The sequence below is a fragment of the Aethalodelphis obliquidens genome, unplaced genomic scaffold, assembly GCF_003676395.1.
Source record: "Aethalodelphis obliquidens isolate GAN/ISIS:26980383/991018 unplaced genomic scaffold, ASM367639v1 scaffold45, whole genome shotgun sequence".
In the NCBI taxonomy this organism is placed as follows: domain Eukaryota; kingdom Metazoa; phylum Chordata; class Mammalia; order Artiodactyla; family Delphinidae; genus Aethalodelphis; species Aethalodelphis obliquidens.
In genome coordinates this window covers 7,588,450-7,605,025 of record NW_020837989.1, presented here as the reverse complement: position 1 = coordinate 7,605,025, position 16,576 = coordinate 7,588,450, and the positions used below count along the sequence as shown (strand labels likewise).

The 16,576-nt window shown below is 52.9% G+C and overlaps 1 protein-coding gene across 5 annotated transcripts in view; it reads right to left on the bottom strand.

Moving 5' to 3' along the window:
* TNIP1 (TNFAIP3 interacting protein 1) overlaps positions 1-16,576 on the bottom strand; it is a 52,832-nt gene that overhangs the window by 19,599 nt on the left and 16,657 nt on the right. For 2 of the 5 annotated variants that reach the window (XM_027081506.1, XM_027081507.1), the window contains exons 2-6: positions 11,378-11,549; positions 10,097-10,231; positions 8,389-8,474; positions 6,625-6,705; positions 3,794-3,985 (exon numbers count right to left, since the gene is read on the bottom strand). In XM_027081506.1, the coding sequence (XP_026937307.1) occupies positions 3,794-3,985; positions 6,625-6,705; positions 8,389-8,474; positions 10,097-10,231; positions 11,378-11,513 (630 nt within the window). In that variant the 5' untranslated portion in view covers positions 11,514-11,549. The remainder of the gene's footprint in view (positions 1-3,793; positions 3,986-6,624; positions 6,706-8,388; positions 8,475-10,096; positions 10,232-11,377; positions 11,550-16,576) is intronic. The other 3 variants (XM_027081509.1, XM_027081508.1, XM_027081510.1) reach the window with 2 other exon arrangements.

Genomic DNA, 16,576 nt, shown 5'->3' with positions numbered 1-16,576 from the left:
CTGCCAGGCGCTTGGTAACCTTTGAGGACATGTGTTTGAAGTGCTGCAAGGTGGAGGGGGCATGGAAGATGGGAAGCCAGACTCAGGGCCTCACAGATGGAGGGAAGGGAGGTTCTCACTGGTAAGGGTGATGCACCAGGTCAGTACTAAGCGACTCAATCTCTCAACAAATCCATAGTGAGCACCTAACCCATGACCTGTAAATGGCCAGGTGCTCTTCCACTCACCACCTCAGTGGAGCCTCACAGCTTCCCCAAAGCTACGTAACTCATCTCTATTTTAAATGTAGGCTAAGGAATTCCCTAGCAGTCCAGTGGTTAGGACTCGATGCTTCCACTGCCGAGGCCCCAGGTTCAATCCTCCATCAGGGAACTAAGACCCCGCAAGTTGCACGGTGTGGCCAAAAAAAAAAAAAAATGTAGGCTAGTGCACGTGAAATAATGTGCATGAGGTTGTACAGCTCTTGGGAATCACCAAGGGGACTAAACTCCATCTGGCAGATCCTAAATGGTACCTCTTTCGCCTGTGATGAAAGAGCAGAGAAGGGAGGTGGCAGGCTGTGAGCCGGGCTGAGGGCAGAGACAGTGAGCGATATTCACCAGACCTTCTACCCGCTCCCTTCCATGTCCATTTCCCAGACTTGCTGTGACCATGTGACCAGTTCTGGCCAATGCAAGGTGAGTGGTAGTGACAAGTGCCACTTCTGAGCTGGCTCATGCACAATCCTCTGGTCTCTTTTTCCCTATCGCTGCCGAAGGGCACAAGACGGCTGGGGCCTCAGTGTGATTGTGGAGCAGAAACAAGTCCCTGCCACACAGAATATGAGGGAAAACTTTCATGTTATCCAGGGAGATTTCAGACTTGTTTGTTTCCACAGCAAAACCGAGCCCTTTCTGACTAACCCAGGAAAGACTTGAGAAGCTGGATGGAGAACAGAGCCTGGAACTGGTGAGTGGTCAGACATGGAGGAATAGAACACCATTATGACTGGCTGCAATGCCCAGCAGAGGCCCCATGCCATACCTGGCCTTGGAAATGCTGAGTGAACTGAGAAACAAATCAGTGAATGAATGAGGAGGAACCAGATTAATCTACCTCCACCCACAGGCTGGGCAAATACCCAGGATGCAACAGCCCTGAGTGGGGCCTCCAGGGAACAGAACGCCCTGCTGTGGTCTCTAAGGGAAGACCAGGACAAGGCCTCATGTGCTGTGCTTCTAGGCAAGAGGCAAACGCTCTGGGCACAAAGCAGATGGAGAGAGGTCGTCACAAAAGTCATCACCTTCCATCAAAGGGGTTAATAGAGCTCATGTGTGAGTTCATTAGTTCATTCATTCATTTGCTCATTCACCAAACATACATTCAGCACCTATGAACTGCCAGACACTGGGATGCAGTGGTGAATATGACCGACAAGGCACCTGCCCCTCTTGTGAGGCCTACATTCTAGCAGGGAACACAAGGGAAAAAACCAAACACAAAGTAAAGAAACCAACTAATAAAATTATTACAAACTATGATAAGAGTTAAGAGGGAAACAAACAAGAGCCTGATAAAAAATAACAGTGGGGGGCTTCCCTGGTGGCGCAGTGGTTGAGAGTCCACCTGCCGATGCAGGGGACACGGGTTTGTGCCCCGGTCCGGGAAGATCCCACATGCCGTGGAGCGGCTGGGCCCGTGAGCCATGGCCGCTGGGCCTGCGCGTCCGGAGCCTGTGCTCCACAACAGGAGAGGCCACAGCAGTGAGAGGCCCGCGTGCCGGAAAAAAAAAAACAACAACGGTGGGGGCACTTCCCTGGTGGTCCAGTGGTTAAGACTCTGCGCTTCCACTGCAGGGGGCACGGGTTCAATCCCTGGTCAGAGAACTAAGATCCCACACACCGCACAGCACAGCCCAACAACAACAACAACAAAATCTGAAAAAGAATATTTGCGTATGTGTGTATATGTATTTATATATAAAACTGAATCACTGTGTTGCATACCTAAAACTAACACAACATTGTAAATCAACTATACGTCAATAAAAAAATTTTTTTTAAATAACAAGGGTTGGCAGGACCCCTTTTATGAGACCCAGTATCAATCCTTATTTCAAAGCTGAAAAGTTGGCACTCCCCTGGTGGTGCAGTGGTTAAGAATCCGCCTACCAATGCAGGGGACACGGGTTTGAGCCCTGGTCCGGGAAGGTCCCACATGCCGAGGAGCAACTAAGCCCGTGCGCCACAACTACTGAGCCTGCGCTCTAGAGCCCGCGAGCCACAACTACTGAAGTCCACGTGCACACGCCTAGAGCCTGTGCTCCGCAACAAGAGAAGCCACTGCAACGAAGAGTAACCCCTGCTCTCTGCAACCAGAGAAAAGCCCGCACGCAGCAACGAAGACCCAATGCAGCCAAAAATTAATTAATTGAAAACAACAACAAAGCTGAAAAGTTGACACTCAAAGTGATCCCACCACAAGCAACGCACCAGGTTCGCCTCCCCAGTGGCTCAGCCTTGACACCTGACATCTCCGGGCCCTGCTGACACCTGAAGGCGGTCTCCCTCGGCCTGGCCCTCCAGGCTCCAATCACTCCTCCAGCCTCCCAGTGAGGCCCCTCACCCAAGGTGGGGGTGGGACTCCTCTGCTCCCCCCATCTCTCCTCACACCTGTCTCCAGTCTGGACGCCCCTCCTGCTTTTGTCAACCCAGGCCCTTCCCAAAGCTGCACACAGTGGACACCCCAGCACCTCATCCGTCAACTGGGCACTTGCATGTTTGCCGACATGAGTGAGACAACAGGGCGGTGACTGGCCCAGAGGAGGGTCTAGGAAGGAGGAAGGCTTGGAGTTACAGCTCTGTCACTAAGGTGACAGATACTCAGGTCCTGAGCAGGTTTTCTCGGAGCCTCAGTTTCACCATCTGTGATTCCTTCCCCACCCCCAAGCCCTCAAGGCTCAGATCCCCTGCCCAGTGTGGATGAGCCATCACCATAAAACCTTAACAGTGACCACTTTTTGAGCACTTACTATGTTCTAGACTGTACAAGGGGCTTCATTTAATACTCAGAGCAATTCCACGAGGGAGGCATTTCCAGCCCCGTGTTACGAATGGGGACAGGGAGGGACCGAGAGGATAAGTCACTTGCCCAAGGTAAGAGAGCAATAAGGAGTCTACTGGCCAAGGACCATATGGTTCCAAGGCCTGGCCTGGCCTAGGAAGGAAATCTGACTTCATTCCCACAGCACAGGAAGAGTTATAAAAGGAAGCCTCCTCCACTGGGGAGGCAGGTTGGGATGGGAGTTAAGAGCATGGACTTTGGAATACCACAGACCGAGGTTCAAATCCCAGCTGCACCATCTACTAACTGGGGGGCCTTAGGCAAAAAAAAAAAAAAATCACCTCTCAAGGGCTGTGGCCCCACCTGTGAAGTGTGGATAATGATGGTCCTGACTCAGGGGGCAGGGACAGTAACATACAAGGGGCCGGCCTCTGTCCCCTCCCTTTCCCCACCTGTATGTGAAGAACAAAGGCAAGGCTGCTGCCAACCTACCACACCCCAGCCTCGAGAGTAACCCCAACCATGAAATCTGCACCACCCACACCATTATTTCCCGGTTTCCTGCCTCTTCCTCGGCCCTTCTCACAACTTCCTTACCCTGCTCACTGCCTTGAACAAGCAGCCCAAGTCGGGTCCCCATCCTCACCCTCGGAAGTCCCCGTGGTACCCTGGACTCGCCAGAAGAGCTGGAGGAAGCAGAGGGGGAACCACATGGCAGACCCCAGGCCACCTTCCCTGGGCCCGGCCTCACCTGCAGGATGGAGGTGCGCTGCTCATTCTTGTGCACCTTGGAAGCCAGCCGGTTGAACTCGAGGGCCATGCGGCCCAGGTGCGTGAAGAGCTGGCTGTGGTCAGGCTCCTCGGCGCACACGCTCAGGGTGGTCTCCAGGCGCTGCAGGTGCAGCATCAGGTTGCCGTCCTCGTGGGGCAGGGGGCCCAGCTCCTGGCGGGGGGAGGGGATGCGGGCCGCTCTTCACCACAGTCTGAGTAGGTGCCGCCAGCCTTCCTCCCTCTGCTTCCCCATTCCTCATGACTCAGTTTCCCCCTCTGATCCCAGCTCAGCCGAGGGACATTCTCCAGTTACGCAGGTTCCCTGTCTGGGGCTGACTCACAGGGCAGGACCTGGGACTCCCAGGCCACTGGCTGGCTTACCAGTGCCGGAGCCACCTTCCTCCCACACGTTGGGCCTTGCTGAGTGCCTGTGGGTAAATCCCTCATCCCCAGGGCCTCAGAATCCTCATCTACTACACGTACGCATCCCTCTTCTTCTCTTCTACCCCATAGGGTTCTTATGCAAGTGAAATGACACACGAAAGCAGCAAGCCCAGGAAGGGGTGTCACTCAGTACACAGCACTGCTTCTTCAGCTTAGGAAGGCTTGGCCAGCAGACATCAAAACTGTCTGACTGTTATGTCTATACATGTGTCTTCTTGGGAGTGGTCCAAGCATTCATCAACTTTTCAGAGGACCCAAGACTCAAAACACGTTAGGAATCATAGATAGTTCAAAGAATCCCAATCTAGCAGAGATTTGAGATAGGAAGCAAACTGTGGGCAATATAGTCCAGTCTCAGAATCTATCACTCCCTGTCTCTCTCTTTATCTCTTTCCTCTGTCTAGAACACTCTTGGCAAAGACAATGCCTTAGCTATGCGAACACCATGTCTAAGGACCCACAGGGGTAGCTGACAGCTGACTGCATCAAGCCCCTGCCAGGCATCCGAGTCCCCCTCTTCCCCTGCCTGAGACCCCACCCATCAGGCCCCACGCCTCTTCGGGCTTCATTCCTATGGTGTCCCCTCTGTTCATCCTTCCCAGCACCCCCGTGTTTCAGCTGCTCTAGCAGGCCTCCCCTACCACTTATGGCAGTCGCAGGCCATCAGAGCTACAGGGAGCCTCCGGGTTCCAGTTTGGAAACGAAGCTTCGGGGAGAAGGAGGCTGCTCAAAGTTGCCCAGTGAGCCAGTGGCAGAGCCAGGACTGGAACGTGGGCCTCCTGACTCTCCATCTATGGCCACTTCCCTCATCTGAACTCTGCAGCAGGGGAAACACCCTGACAGCCACAGCGTGCCGTCCAGTGAATGCCTCCATAACACTCTTAGCACCTTATTCTATCAGAGGCTCTTCAGTTCTGTCTTCATCCCCCCACTGCCTCTTCCCACACAGGATATGAGGTGGTGAACGGTGCTCTGTTGAAGGCTGGTGAAGTGTTTCATCACCCTGACTTCTCCGACTGGCCTACAAGCTCCCAGAAAGCAGGGAGGCTGTCTTGTCTTTGCTCAGCACAGACTAGGCACATGGTGGGGCTAAGGAGGAACCTATTAACGAGGTGAAGGCTGAGGTCATAGAGTGAAATGCTTTCTGAGCAGGGGGGTCTTGCCTCCTTGGCCAGCTTCTCAGAGCCCTTGGGGATAGAACAGGACAAGGGGACAGAAGTTCCCAGGGGACAAAACACAGAACGTTTCTGATACTCAGAGCAGCCCCTCATCACTGAAGGCATGCTAGTGTAAGCTGCATGACAACTTGATGAGGACCTTGCACTGGGGACTGACAGACACAAGATGCAATCAGTGAACTAAAGAGCAACATTTTTTTTTGCCTTGTTAATTCAATATTTTTAATTTAATTACATTTTCACTAATTTTTTGGCTTTTAACTTAAAATTTTAACATTTTAATCAACTATTTGTAGCTTAAAAAGTCAAATTGTTTTACAAGGTTTATAATGGAAACCAGCAGTTTCCTGTCTCACTTCCCTCCACGTCCCAGTTACCACTTCCCAAAGCCATTCACTTCACATGCAAAGAGCAACATTTGTGCCCCAAATCCTTGGTAGAATGAGGCAGTGGTGACCAAGGTATCCGGGAAGGGTTATACCACTTATTGCCTGTATAACAATCAAAAAATCTCAAAGTGAGGAAGGAGGAAGGAGGAGGAGAGGGCAGGACTTGAAGACTTTTGAACAACGTTCCACACCTTTCTCAGTGGTTCTCCAATAAGTCTGCCATTTTAAGAGAAAACAGGACAACACAGTTGGAATAAAGGCAGCAAGTAGGGTAAAGTAGAGAATGAGGATGCCAGGTGGACACCCCAGAGCTGGAGCGGAGTGTGTGTGTGTGCGTGCGCGCATGCGTGCGTGTATGTGTAAGTGCAAGGTTTAACCTCCTACCTGCATGCCCCAAAGGGGAGCCTGGGAGCAGCCAAGAGCCTGCACAGAAGGGCCACATCTGCCTCAAGCTGCTCTGGGTTTCTCTGACCCTTTCTACCCAGGCTACGAGCCCACAGGCCCAAAGGCTGAGTCAGAGCCTGCGGAGGTGCCCAGCGCTTGGCGGAGGCCAGCGGGGCTGGCAACGTGCCCGGGCTTTCACAATGGTCGGGTGCTTGTGTGGCTCACACGGAAGTCACCAGCCACGGATTTGCATATGTGAGCGAGAAGCACCCCCTGGTGCTGGCCCCTCAAGCGTATCCCTAGTGACTCCGGGGTGCCCAGGGGATATAAGCAGGTCCTGTGCCTCTCACGCGGGGCCAGGTGACTGAAACAGAGAGGAGACGGGGGATATGCCCAGGGACCTGCCGTCCACTCACCATGGTATTTCTGGTGTGGCCACCGCTCTCTGGTGAAGAATGCCCCTCGGCAGGGACCACTTCAAATTCAGAGGAGGTGCTCTGTGCAGAAAAAGGGGGTCAGGGGCTGCCTGAGAGAAAAACGCCTTGCCCGTCCTCTGGGGCCCCATGGCTGAGAGTACAGCGGGGTCAGAGAATGGAAGGAGGAAACCCCTCCTCACGTCCAAGTCCTCTGGGCAGGAGGAGAGCCGGCCCAGGATGAGCTCACAGACCACGAAGCAGGAATGACTCCCAGCAAGTCAGCCCGCAACCCACTGTGTGACTCAAGGTCACATCCCTCTGTGGCCAGTTTCCTCATCTGTAGAACAGGGATACTGGACTAGCTGACTTTAAACCGCTAGCACTTTAGGATCGTATCTTTCTTAATGGCTTTGCACTTTTAAAATGTTTTCATGAACTCCATTTTTTCTCAAAGCAACCCATGGAGTGGTCAGAAGGTTATATCCCCATTTGTCAGATGAGGAAACTGAAGGCATATCATTAATAAATGCAAAAGTAGGACTGCATTTAAGGACTGCAAATCTAACATTCCTGCTATGGCACCAGAGCTGTCTCTTGGGCCTAGGTGTCTCTGACTGGTCACCTGGAGAACACAGACAACAGTTAGTGTGGCCACAGCCATGGTGGTCCTGTGCCAGCCTTGCCAACCCAGCCCCAGAGATCCCAGGGGAGTGGACTGATCTGGGACAAGTCCCAACAAGACATCCACAAACTTGGAGAGACTTTCAGGACACACCTAAATCCAGGGAGGCCAAGGACTCCAGTCTCCCCCACATCACCCAGCCACTCCAAGTAGAAGGTACTGGTTGTGCCACCAGAGGATGGGCCAATGGTCCCTCTGGACCAGCAACTGGCTCTGGGATTGCTGTTAAACCTGGTCGAACAGCAGAAGCCCCATGGCCACCAAGGGCCCAGCTTTGGATCTCGGCGCCACCCTAGACAGTTTCCCTTTCACCTCTCCGTTTCCCCAGCTGTCTGCATGACCTCACAAAATGTTCTTCTCTCTCTGGATCTGATCTGATCTGTGGGATGGAGACTCTAACTGATACGACTGGGACTTCCCTGGTAGTCCAGTGGTTGAGAATCTGCCTTCCAATGCAGGGGACGCGGGTTCAATCCCTGGTTGGGGAACTAAGATCCCACGTGACGCAGGGCAACTAAGGCCCCGTGCGCGCGCGCGTGCCACCTACAGAGCCCACGCATCACAGCTAGAGAGAAGCCCGTGCACCCCAATGAAAGAGCCCGCGTGCTGCAACTAAGACCAGATGCAGCCAAATATAAATAAATAAATAAATATTTTTAAAAATTTAAAAATAAAAATATATGATACGACCACCTGGGTCCCTTCCAGTCCTAGGATACCAAGCAAAACTTCTCAAGGCAAATCTGCAGAAGACAGTTTCTGAGCCCCTGTTGAGAAGGGGAGTTCGCTGTCACATCCGCCTACTTTCTGAGCACCGTGCAGTCGATACATGCTTAACATTATGCAACCTAGCAAATGGGAGGAACTCCTTGTACATATCAGGGTCTTCCTGGTAAGATTTAACTCTGACATTCATTTGAAAATGGGTAAACCGAGGCCCCAGAGAGATTGAGATCAACTTGCCAACATCACCCAGCAAGTCAGAACCCAGGTTTCCTGACCCCAAACCTCTCTCTTGCTGTTCTGCCAATGGGACCTTGAAATCCAGGCAACTTTCAGCCGTGACTCCAAATGCAACTTACACTTGCTGGAGGTTTGGGGACTGGCTCTGGCTTGTCGCTGGGGTGTGCAGGGTCAGCGGGGGTTGCTGGAACATCTGCATCCTTTCCTGGACAATTGAGAAAACATGGGTGAGCAGCAGGGAAAGGGGAAAAGCCCAGATGCTGCCGCCTTAAGGACAGCCTTGGCCAGGAAAGTTCTCAGACAGAGTTCCCTACACGAGTCTGGGAAAATGGGAGGTGGTCCCAGCAGGGCCCGGTAGCCTGGGAGAACGATTGGCTCTGGAATGACGGGGTAGAACCTGGGCAGAGAGACCATCTTCCCTGGATTTGCTGGGAAAATCCCAAGGTGGCCACTGCTCCTTGATACCCTGGACCTGCCTCAATGATGACAAGGATGACAATTTACAATTAACAAAGTGTTTTTATATTTATTATCTCAGCCAATTCTCAAGACGGCTCTGTGCCCCCATTTTAAAGGTAAGAAAACTGAGGCATGGAAAGGTCACCAACTGGCCCACGGTCACACAGTTGGCAACTGCAGACAGAACCAGGACTCAAACTTAGCTCTCCTTCCCCGAATTCTTGGCACTCTGGCCACAGGGGGCCCCTTGAGGGGAGTTGCACGGCTCCCTCTAGGGATAGGCCCGGCACCCAACCAGGACTCAGAAAGCGCTACTGAATGGACAAGTGGAAGCTGGAAACATCCACTGCCTGCAGAACAGTGGACTCTGTGAGCATCACTTTCCTCCATGTGTCCATTCACTAAATATAGCCAGCAGCCAAATGGAAGGTTGGCACACTGGCATGGGCTGAGACCGTAAGGTGGGGCTGCAGCAGGAGGCATCTAAGCCCCATGTCGGGGGGCACCTTTTCCTCCCTTGACCCAGACCTTGTCCTGGACTTGGAGACATGCCAGGGGAATGCATGGTGATCACACACAGGACTTTAACCCTAAGTCATAGTCAACGCTTTCCTTTAATAGGTAGCATATGGGGCTTCCCTGGTGGCGCAGTGGTTGAAAGTCCACCTGCCGATGCAGGGGACGCGGGTTCATGCCCCGGTCCAGGAAGATCCTGCGTGCCGCGGAGCGGCTGGGCCTGTGAGCCATGGCCGTTGAGCCTGCGCGTCCAGAGCCTGTGCTCCGCAACGGGAGAGGCCACAACAGGGAGAGGCCCGCATACCACAAAAAAAAAAAAAAAAAAAAAGGTAGCATATGGACCTGACATCTGAAAGACACTGCAGCAGGCTGATAGGCAAATCTAGTTCTTCCACAAGCCTCAGCTTCCTCACCTGTAAAATGGAAGGAGGGGGGCCAGACCAGAGAGCTTCTGACTCAGATGCCAACTCTAGTGACCCAAAGTGGCTGCCTGGAGCATGATGCCGGGCACATAGTAGCTGCTCATTAAATATTTGCTGAATAAGTTACGCTGATAAAGATCCTGAGTCCACATCCTGGGTGCAGTGGATTGTTGTGATCCATTTCTAATGTCTGCCAGGGCCTCAGGACTGCTGAGTCACCAGCTATCTTTGGACAAGGTTATTTTGAAGTCCTTTCCAAATCTGACCTTCTGGGGGATTCTATAGCCAGAACATGACTGGGAGGATGGCCTGCGGCCTAAGGATAAATGAAGGAGAGGTGGATTTCTGATTAAGAAGGGAGTCCACGGTTAAGGGATTAGAAAGTAAGGAGTACGGGCAAGGCAGAGGACCGCCTGGGCTCCTCTTGTACCTGTGAGCTCAGCCAGGTGGTCGAAGGAGGCCAAAGAGGGAGACGGCGGTGGGAGCAGCTCACTGTCCTTGACCAGCTCCTCTGCCTTCTGCCGTAGCCTGGACGCTTCCATCTGGGACTCTTCCAAAAGCTCCCCTGGGGAGACAATGGGGGAAGGAGGAATAAAAGGAATTACTCAGTTCAGTGCGCTCGTTCTCCCATCCCTAGCCTCTAAGCCTGCTTCTACCTGGGTTCTGGAGCTGCAGGCCCTGGGTTTCACTCCCTGCATCACCTTGTGGGCTGAGTGGGACACACGTCATTCTAGCCCACAACCAGAAAGAGGCCTGATGAGGAAGAGCCCTGCAACCAGGGGAAAAGGAGCAGAGGGGAATCTAGAACAAACTCCTGGTCCCTGGCACCCTCTTCCTGCCCCACTCCCACCGCACCTGGCTGGGGACTCCACAAAGCCAGGGGGGGCTACCCACAGCCTACGGCCTGCAGTCAGGGACTGCCTGAAGGGAGGAGACCCTCCATAACATCAACCACCCCTCTGGGCCTCGTTTGCCTTCTTTTGTAAGTGGAGACAGGGAAACTCCATCCCTCCTCCCCAAATCTGCCATTCCAAGGAGAGATCTGCCAAGCAAGGAGAAAGCATTTGGAAAATTGGGAGCTGTGCTCACCCCCAAAGCCTAAGCCCAGAGAAGGTGGCAGCAAGGCAAAGGAGGAGTTTGGAGGAAAGAGAGTCCCCTCTGGATGGGGAAATCAATGAAAGCCTCTCATGGAGGAAAAGACGGCATCTGAGCTGGGTACTGACAGATGGGGACCAGTCAGTCATGTGGAGGTAAGCAGGCTTGTTCTGGGCAGTGGCGACAGCTTGAGGAAAAGCCAGGAACAGAGAAACCAAGGGGCCTCCTCCCGCCTTGCTTCAAGCCAAGCTCAGCTCCCTGCTCTAACACTTGGGGACCGTACCCTGGTTGCCCTGGTGATGCCAGCTCTCCCCATTTCTGGTGCTTCTGGAAGATGGGCCATTCTGTTTCCCTGTCTGCTAATTGGGCCTGCCAGCTCCCTCTCCGCCACCCCAGGCCTCCTTCTCAGTCCCTCAAGGTATTCTGAGTCTTGTCATCATGGTTCTGGGGTGCTAGGGACTCAGGGCTGGGAATACTGCCACCGTGCTACAGAAGTACACAAAGACACAGCTGTGGGGCAGGAGGGAGAGGGATGACTTGGGCAGAAGCATATGCCAGCTGGCACTGCAGGCTGCAGGGGGGGGGGCTTGCAGGCAGAGTGCAGGGTCTGCTTTACCTAACATCTTTATCCCTTGCATTTTTTCCTTCAGTCTGGAATTCTCCTCCACTAGGCGCTCAAAAGCTGCGGACACCTCACCCAGAGGTACGCCGCCCCCAGGGTCGTAGATCCGGTATGGTCCTCTCCCTTCCATGATGGTGGCTCAGCCCCTGCCGTGGTGCCCGCCTGGCTGTAAGGACAACAGCAGTATGTCAGGGGGCTGGCCAAGCCACTGAGGCATCCTAGTCAATCAGTGCCCCAGAAGGCAGTCACCATAACCCAGAAGAGAACACAGCACTTCAGACTGCCTGGCCACAGTACAGCAGAGCAGAACAGTCACCTCCTTTGATCTGGAAACTTTGCCTCTATTAATGCAACCTAAGAATGGCATCAGTTTCTTTCAGCAGCCTCACTGTACCACCGGTTCATTTGGAACAGCAGTCAACTGTGAGGTGCAATGTGGAGTACAAGAAAGAGCACTGGCCTTGGAGTCAAAACACTTGAGCTCATGTCCTGTTGACAGGGTCCAGAAGAAGAGGACCCTGCATCACTGCATCCGCAGCACCCAGCATGGTGTTAGCTATGACAGGAATGCCCAATAAACACTTATCAAATGAATAAATAGTCTAGCTATTAACTCACTGTGGGATTGTGGGCAGTCCCTTCCCCTCTTGGAGGAGGGGAAATGAAAGTCTTACACTAAATCAGTGATCTTTAAAATGAAATGTTTGTGACCAAAGGGATAAGCAAGTCAATCCAATCTGAATTTCCATTTATATGTGCACTATCTTTTTTAAAAGAAAGAACAAGAAGAAAACCCCCTGACTAATATTTACTATATGAATTGACACTGTCAACCTCCTCCTTCCAGTTCTAATGAACAGATGGATTTTCCATCAAAGCACCATCTACTTGTGCAGCAAGTGTTCTGCATTACTCTGTTCAATTTCACCAGCTTTATTTCATTTGAAACCACTGTGCAAAGTGATTTCAGAATCCGAGTTCTGTGACTTAGCAGAGAAACTTCTTTCTTGCATTCATTCATTCCACAATTACTTATTGAGCATCTATTCTGTGCTGGGTGCTAGTCTAGGTGCTAGGTAATTATCAGCAAACAAAATAGACAAAAATCCTTCTTGGAGCTTACATTCTAGTGATGGAGGTAGACAAGCAGATACATAGTGAGAGAGATGAACATAGTATTAGGGGTGATAAAAACATCTACGGACAAAAATTAAGCAGCAAGTTTGAGGCAGGGACTTTATAGAAGGAGGTGAGGGAACTAGCCATGCTGATATCTGGGGGAATAATATTTCAGGCAGAGAGAACAGTAAGTGCAAAGGCCCTGAGGCTGAAAAACTGAATCAGCCTCCAGCCCTACAAAGAGCTTACTAACCACGAAAGAGCTCCAAAGGCCTCCACCGGGGACTTCAGAAGGACTTGGGGCCCCGAAACCTCCCTCCCAAGATCACCACCCCCAGGGCCAAAACGATTTCAGTCACGAGTCCTCAAAGGCCCTTTGAGCACCCACAAGTGCTCACTGCAAGAAAAGAGTAAAAAGGGACTAATAATAACAGCCACCATTCATTAACCTACTGGCCAGGCACTGCATTAAGCCCTTCAGATGCATTATCTCAGTCAAACTGCACAACAACCCTAAAATACATAGGAAATTATCCTCACTTTATAATGGAGGCTTGGTGAGGTTAAGTAACTCAGCCAGGATTACACAGCCCGCAAGTGAGGGCCAAGATGAAAATCCAGTTCCACCTAAGAAAGCCGAGCTAATCACCTGCTGTCCTCACCCAGCTGCCAAGACTCAGGCCAGACGGGCAAAATGCAAGTTCAAGCCTATTTGCAGGGTAACATGGGTACCTTCTGGGCTGTTTCCCCTGCCTTGCAGCACAAGAGATAAACAAGGATTTTGCCCAGAGGGTCCACATTACCATGGGATGCCATGAGCCAGAAGGAAAAACAAAATTCTGGTGAGAGGGACCTTTCCCCCAAAGACTAATGAAAAAGAGAAACACACACTTGAGAGGCACCCACGCCCTGCTGAGCCCCACAGAGGCAAAGGACAGCTGCCCACACACCCAACACAAAAGTCACCAGCCTGCTTAGGGGGGACTTATTTTTAACTTGAAAGGTCAATGTTACACAGCAGAGCAATGAAGCTTTGAAGTGGTCACTGAATTAAAAGACAGTGTGGGTAAGGCACTTGACACAATGACTAGCATATAGCAAGGAGCTTGAAATGTTGGTAGATGTTGGGGGCATCCTTCCTCTATGCTCCCCTTTCTCCTGTGTGCCTCTCCAGCAAGCCCTTACGCCCAGTATGGAATATATATGACTGAGGTAAGCCTATGTGCATCTGACTGAGAACCTCCTGGAGGCAGGGGCGTGCTCTCCTCATCTCTGTTGCCAGCACAGGCCTGGCACTTGGGAGGTGAGCCGTGATTAAGAGCTGAATGGAGTTCACAGATGCGGAGACCAACAGCTGGAGGGGCCATAGCCACCTTTGGTGACAAGTGACAGCAGGTGTCCGGGTTCCTGCTCACCACTCCACACTCACCCTACATGGAACTCACAGCTGACATTATGTGATGATCTGGGAATGTTTTTACTCCACATCTGGCTTGCCCAATAGATTAGAAGCTCCACGAGAGCAGGGGTCGAGATCACCTGGTCTACCAGGGTATCTTCAGAGTGGTCCAGAATAGAGCCCCAATAAACCTCTAATCAGAACAGAGAGAAAGGGCCAGAGGAACCCTTGACCCTACGCCTGCCTCCTGACAGGCCCTGTGCAAACATCCTGAGAGCCTAACCGTGATCCACGGACCAGAAGCACCTGGACAGCCATACATATATACTTCTAGAATCGAGGCTGGCACAGCCAAGATCTCTCAGAGATGCCCAGATGTAAGGCCAAGCGATAGAGCAGGATGCAGGATACAGGAATTGAAACCCCACCTCCACATCCTCCAAACCACGCGTGCTCTCCCTCAGCACTGGGGAGCCAACAGGGAAGCGGACTCACGGGAAGCAGCGGAGGGGCAGGCAGGGCTCTTCTCCTGACTCCAGCCTGGGCAGCTGGGGCGCAGGGGGAGAAACAGGCTACAGGCAGAGGGAGCCCAGACCAAACGGTCTACTGTGAGAAAGTCCTCTCTGGAGATGAGAGGAGCTGCCCAAGGGAGGGTCTGGACTTCTGGAGGAAAGAAACACAAAGACAGGAATGGGGAATTTCCACGTCCTGCTGACCTCATGCCCAGATGGTCAGCGGCAGTTCCAGGATGACCGCCGGGCAGATGGGAACTCTCCTCCTGGTATGTGTGGTTTTTAGGCCTTTCCTGGAGAGGGGACTCTTTCCCAGGATGACAGAGCTGGACGGGAATCTCCAAGGGCAACAAGGCCAAGCCCGTTACCAGGAGCCCCAGGGGTCTCGGAAAGCGGGGCTGCATCACTGTCCTGCCTCCCTGGCTGACAGCACATTTCCCCTCTGTCACAGACCGCAGGAGTGGGTGTGGAGAGGGGAAGGAAGCGCTGACCACCCACACGCCTTGCATGGGGCAGTACGGGAGCTCAGCGCCTAGGCATCCCGGGGCGTGAGCTAACCTGACCCTCCCTCATGGTGTGAGGGCAGCAGTCAGGCCCCAGAGCAGGAAGACCAAGGTCACACAAAACGTCAGGATGGAGCTGGAAGGTGCCTGCTCTCTCTCCAGTCTGCCAGTGCTCCCACCCTCCATTTCTGCTCCTGTGCTGCAATCCCACTGCAAAGCAGAGGCCCCACCCACATTCTTGCCACGTCTGGCCTGGACTCCATACCTACCTGAGCCTGGTTCCTTTAAATTTAAAGCTACAGATCAGGTGACCCGCCAGCAGTGGACACCAACCTGCCTTCCGAAAACAGAAACCGTCGGTGGGGAAGAGGCAGCCAGCTCAGACCTTCTTCCAAGACAAGATCTTGGCTCAGGGCAGGGGGGTGGGATCCCACAGCCGACCCTGAGAGGCCTGGGGGGGCCCGCTGGAACCAGAAAGTCCCGATTTAGGGGCAAAAAAGGGCCCAGAGAGATGGCAGGCCAGAGAGCGACGACAGAGTGAAACGACGGAGGCGATCCTGTTGAAACTGAAGGAGCCACCAGCCCAAAAAAGGAGGAAGAGCCGGCGTGACAGAACGACAGGTGAGCAGCTAAGGGGATGGGGGGGTGGGAACGTGTGCCCAAATCACAACCGCCACCCAAGAGGATGATGACGGTTGAAAAAGGCTAGATTCAGAATTAAATTTACATTCCAGCTTCTGCACTGAAATGCTTCAGCCCATCAGAAGTTGCCTTGTGATCAGCCACGTGCTGGTGCCAGAAGTAGGGGCTCCTAGGTATGAATGAATGATATGAATTTGCATAGCCAGTAACATTTGCAAACTACCTAGAGTTTCCCAAGCATTGTTTTTCTGTCACAACAGCCTTGGAAAGAAGGCATGGCTGATGTCTGTTCGACAGATGAGGAAACTGAGGACCACTTGGGAACTTAGTCTGATCTAATGCTACTGGGCACTGGCTGCATCCTGAGGTCAGTTAGATGTTGCAGCTCTGGGGGAAGTGAAGTTCTCCCTGGACCAGAGGAAAACTCCTGAGTAGATCTCTGGTACTGGGAGTTGGGAGGTCACGGTGGCCAGCAGCCTCATCCCCAGGCAAAGGCAGGGGCTGGCAGGGATGCTGGTGGGTGGGGGTGACAGCGTGGTGAAGGGAAGGGGTCTTCAGGAGGAAGGCACAGGACAGGAAATCAGAGGTCCTGATGTCTACTCTCTTGCCCGCTCTGATGGGCATGAGCAAGCTGTCCACTCTCTGTACCTCAGTTCCCTCACAGGCACAGGGAGGAGCCTGGACCAGAGGGAAACTGGGTGATGACTTAAAACTGGCCTAAGGATCCACGGAGACCCAAGCCTGGCTTGGGAGCCAGCCACAAGGCAAGGAAAGAGACGGGACCCAGCACACTGGAGATAAAACAGCCTTGGAGTCAGGAAGAAAGGGGCCCAGTAGGGTGGGATCTGGGGGTAAGCAGGTGAGGCACGCAGGGTGCAAAACAAAAGGGGCGCCCAAGTGCACGCAAGAGACCCTGAGCGGGAGCCCTCCTTACACACTGCACCTGCGGCCTCACCTGCGCCTGCCTCCCCCTGGTCCAGCTCTGCCCACCCCTGCAGGCTGTGTGATACTGGACCAG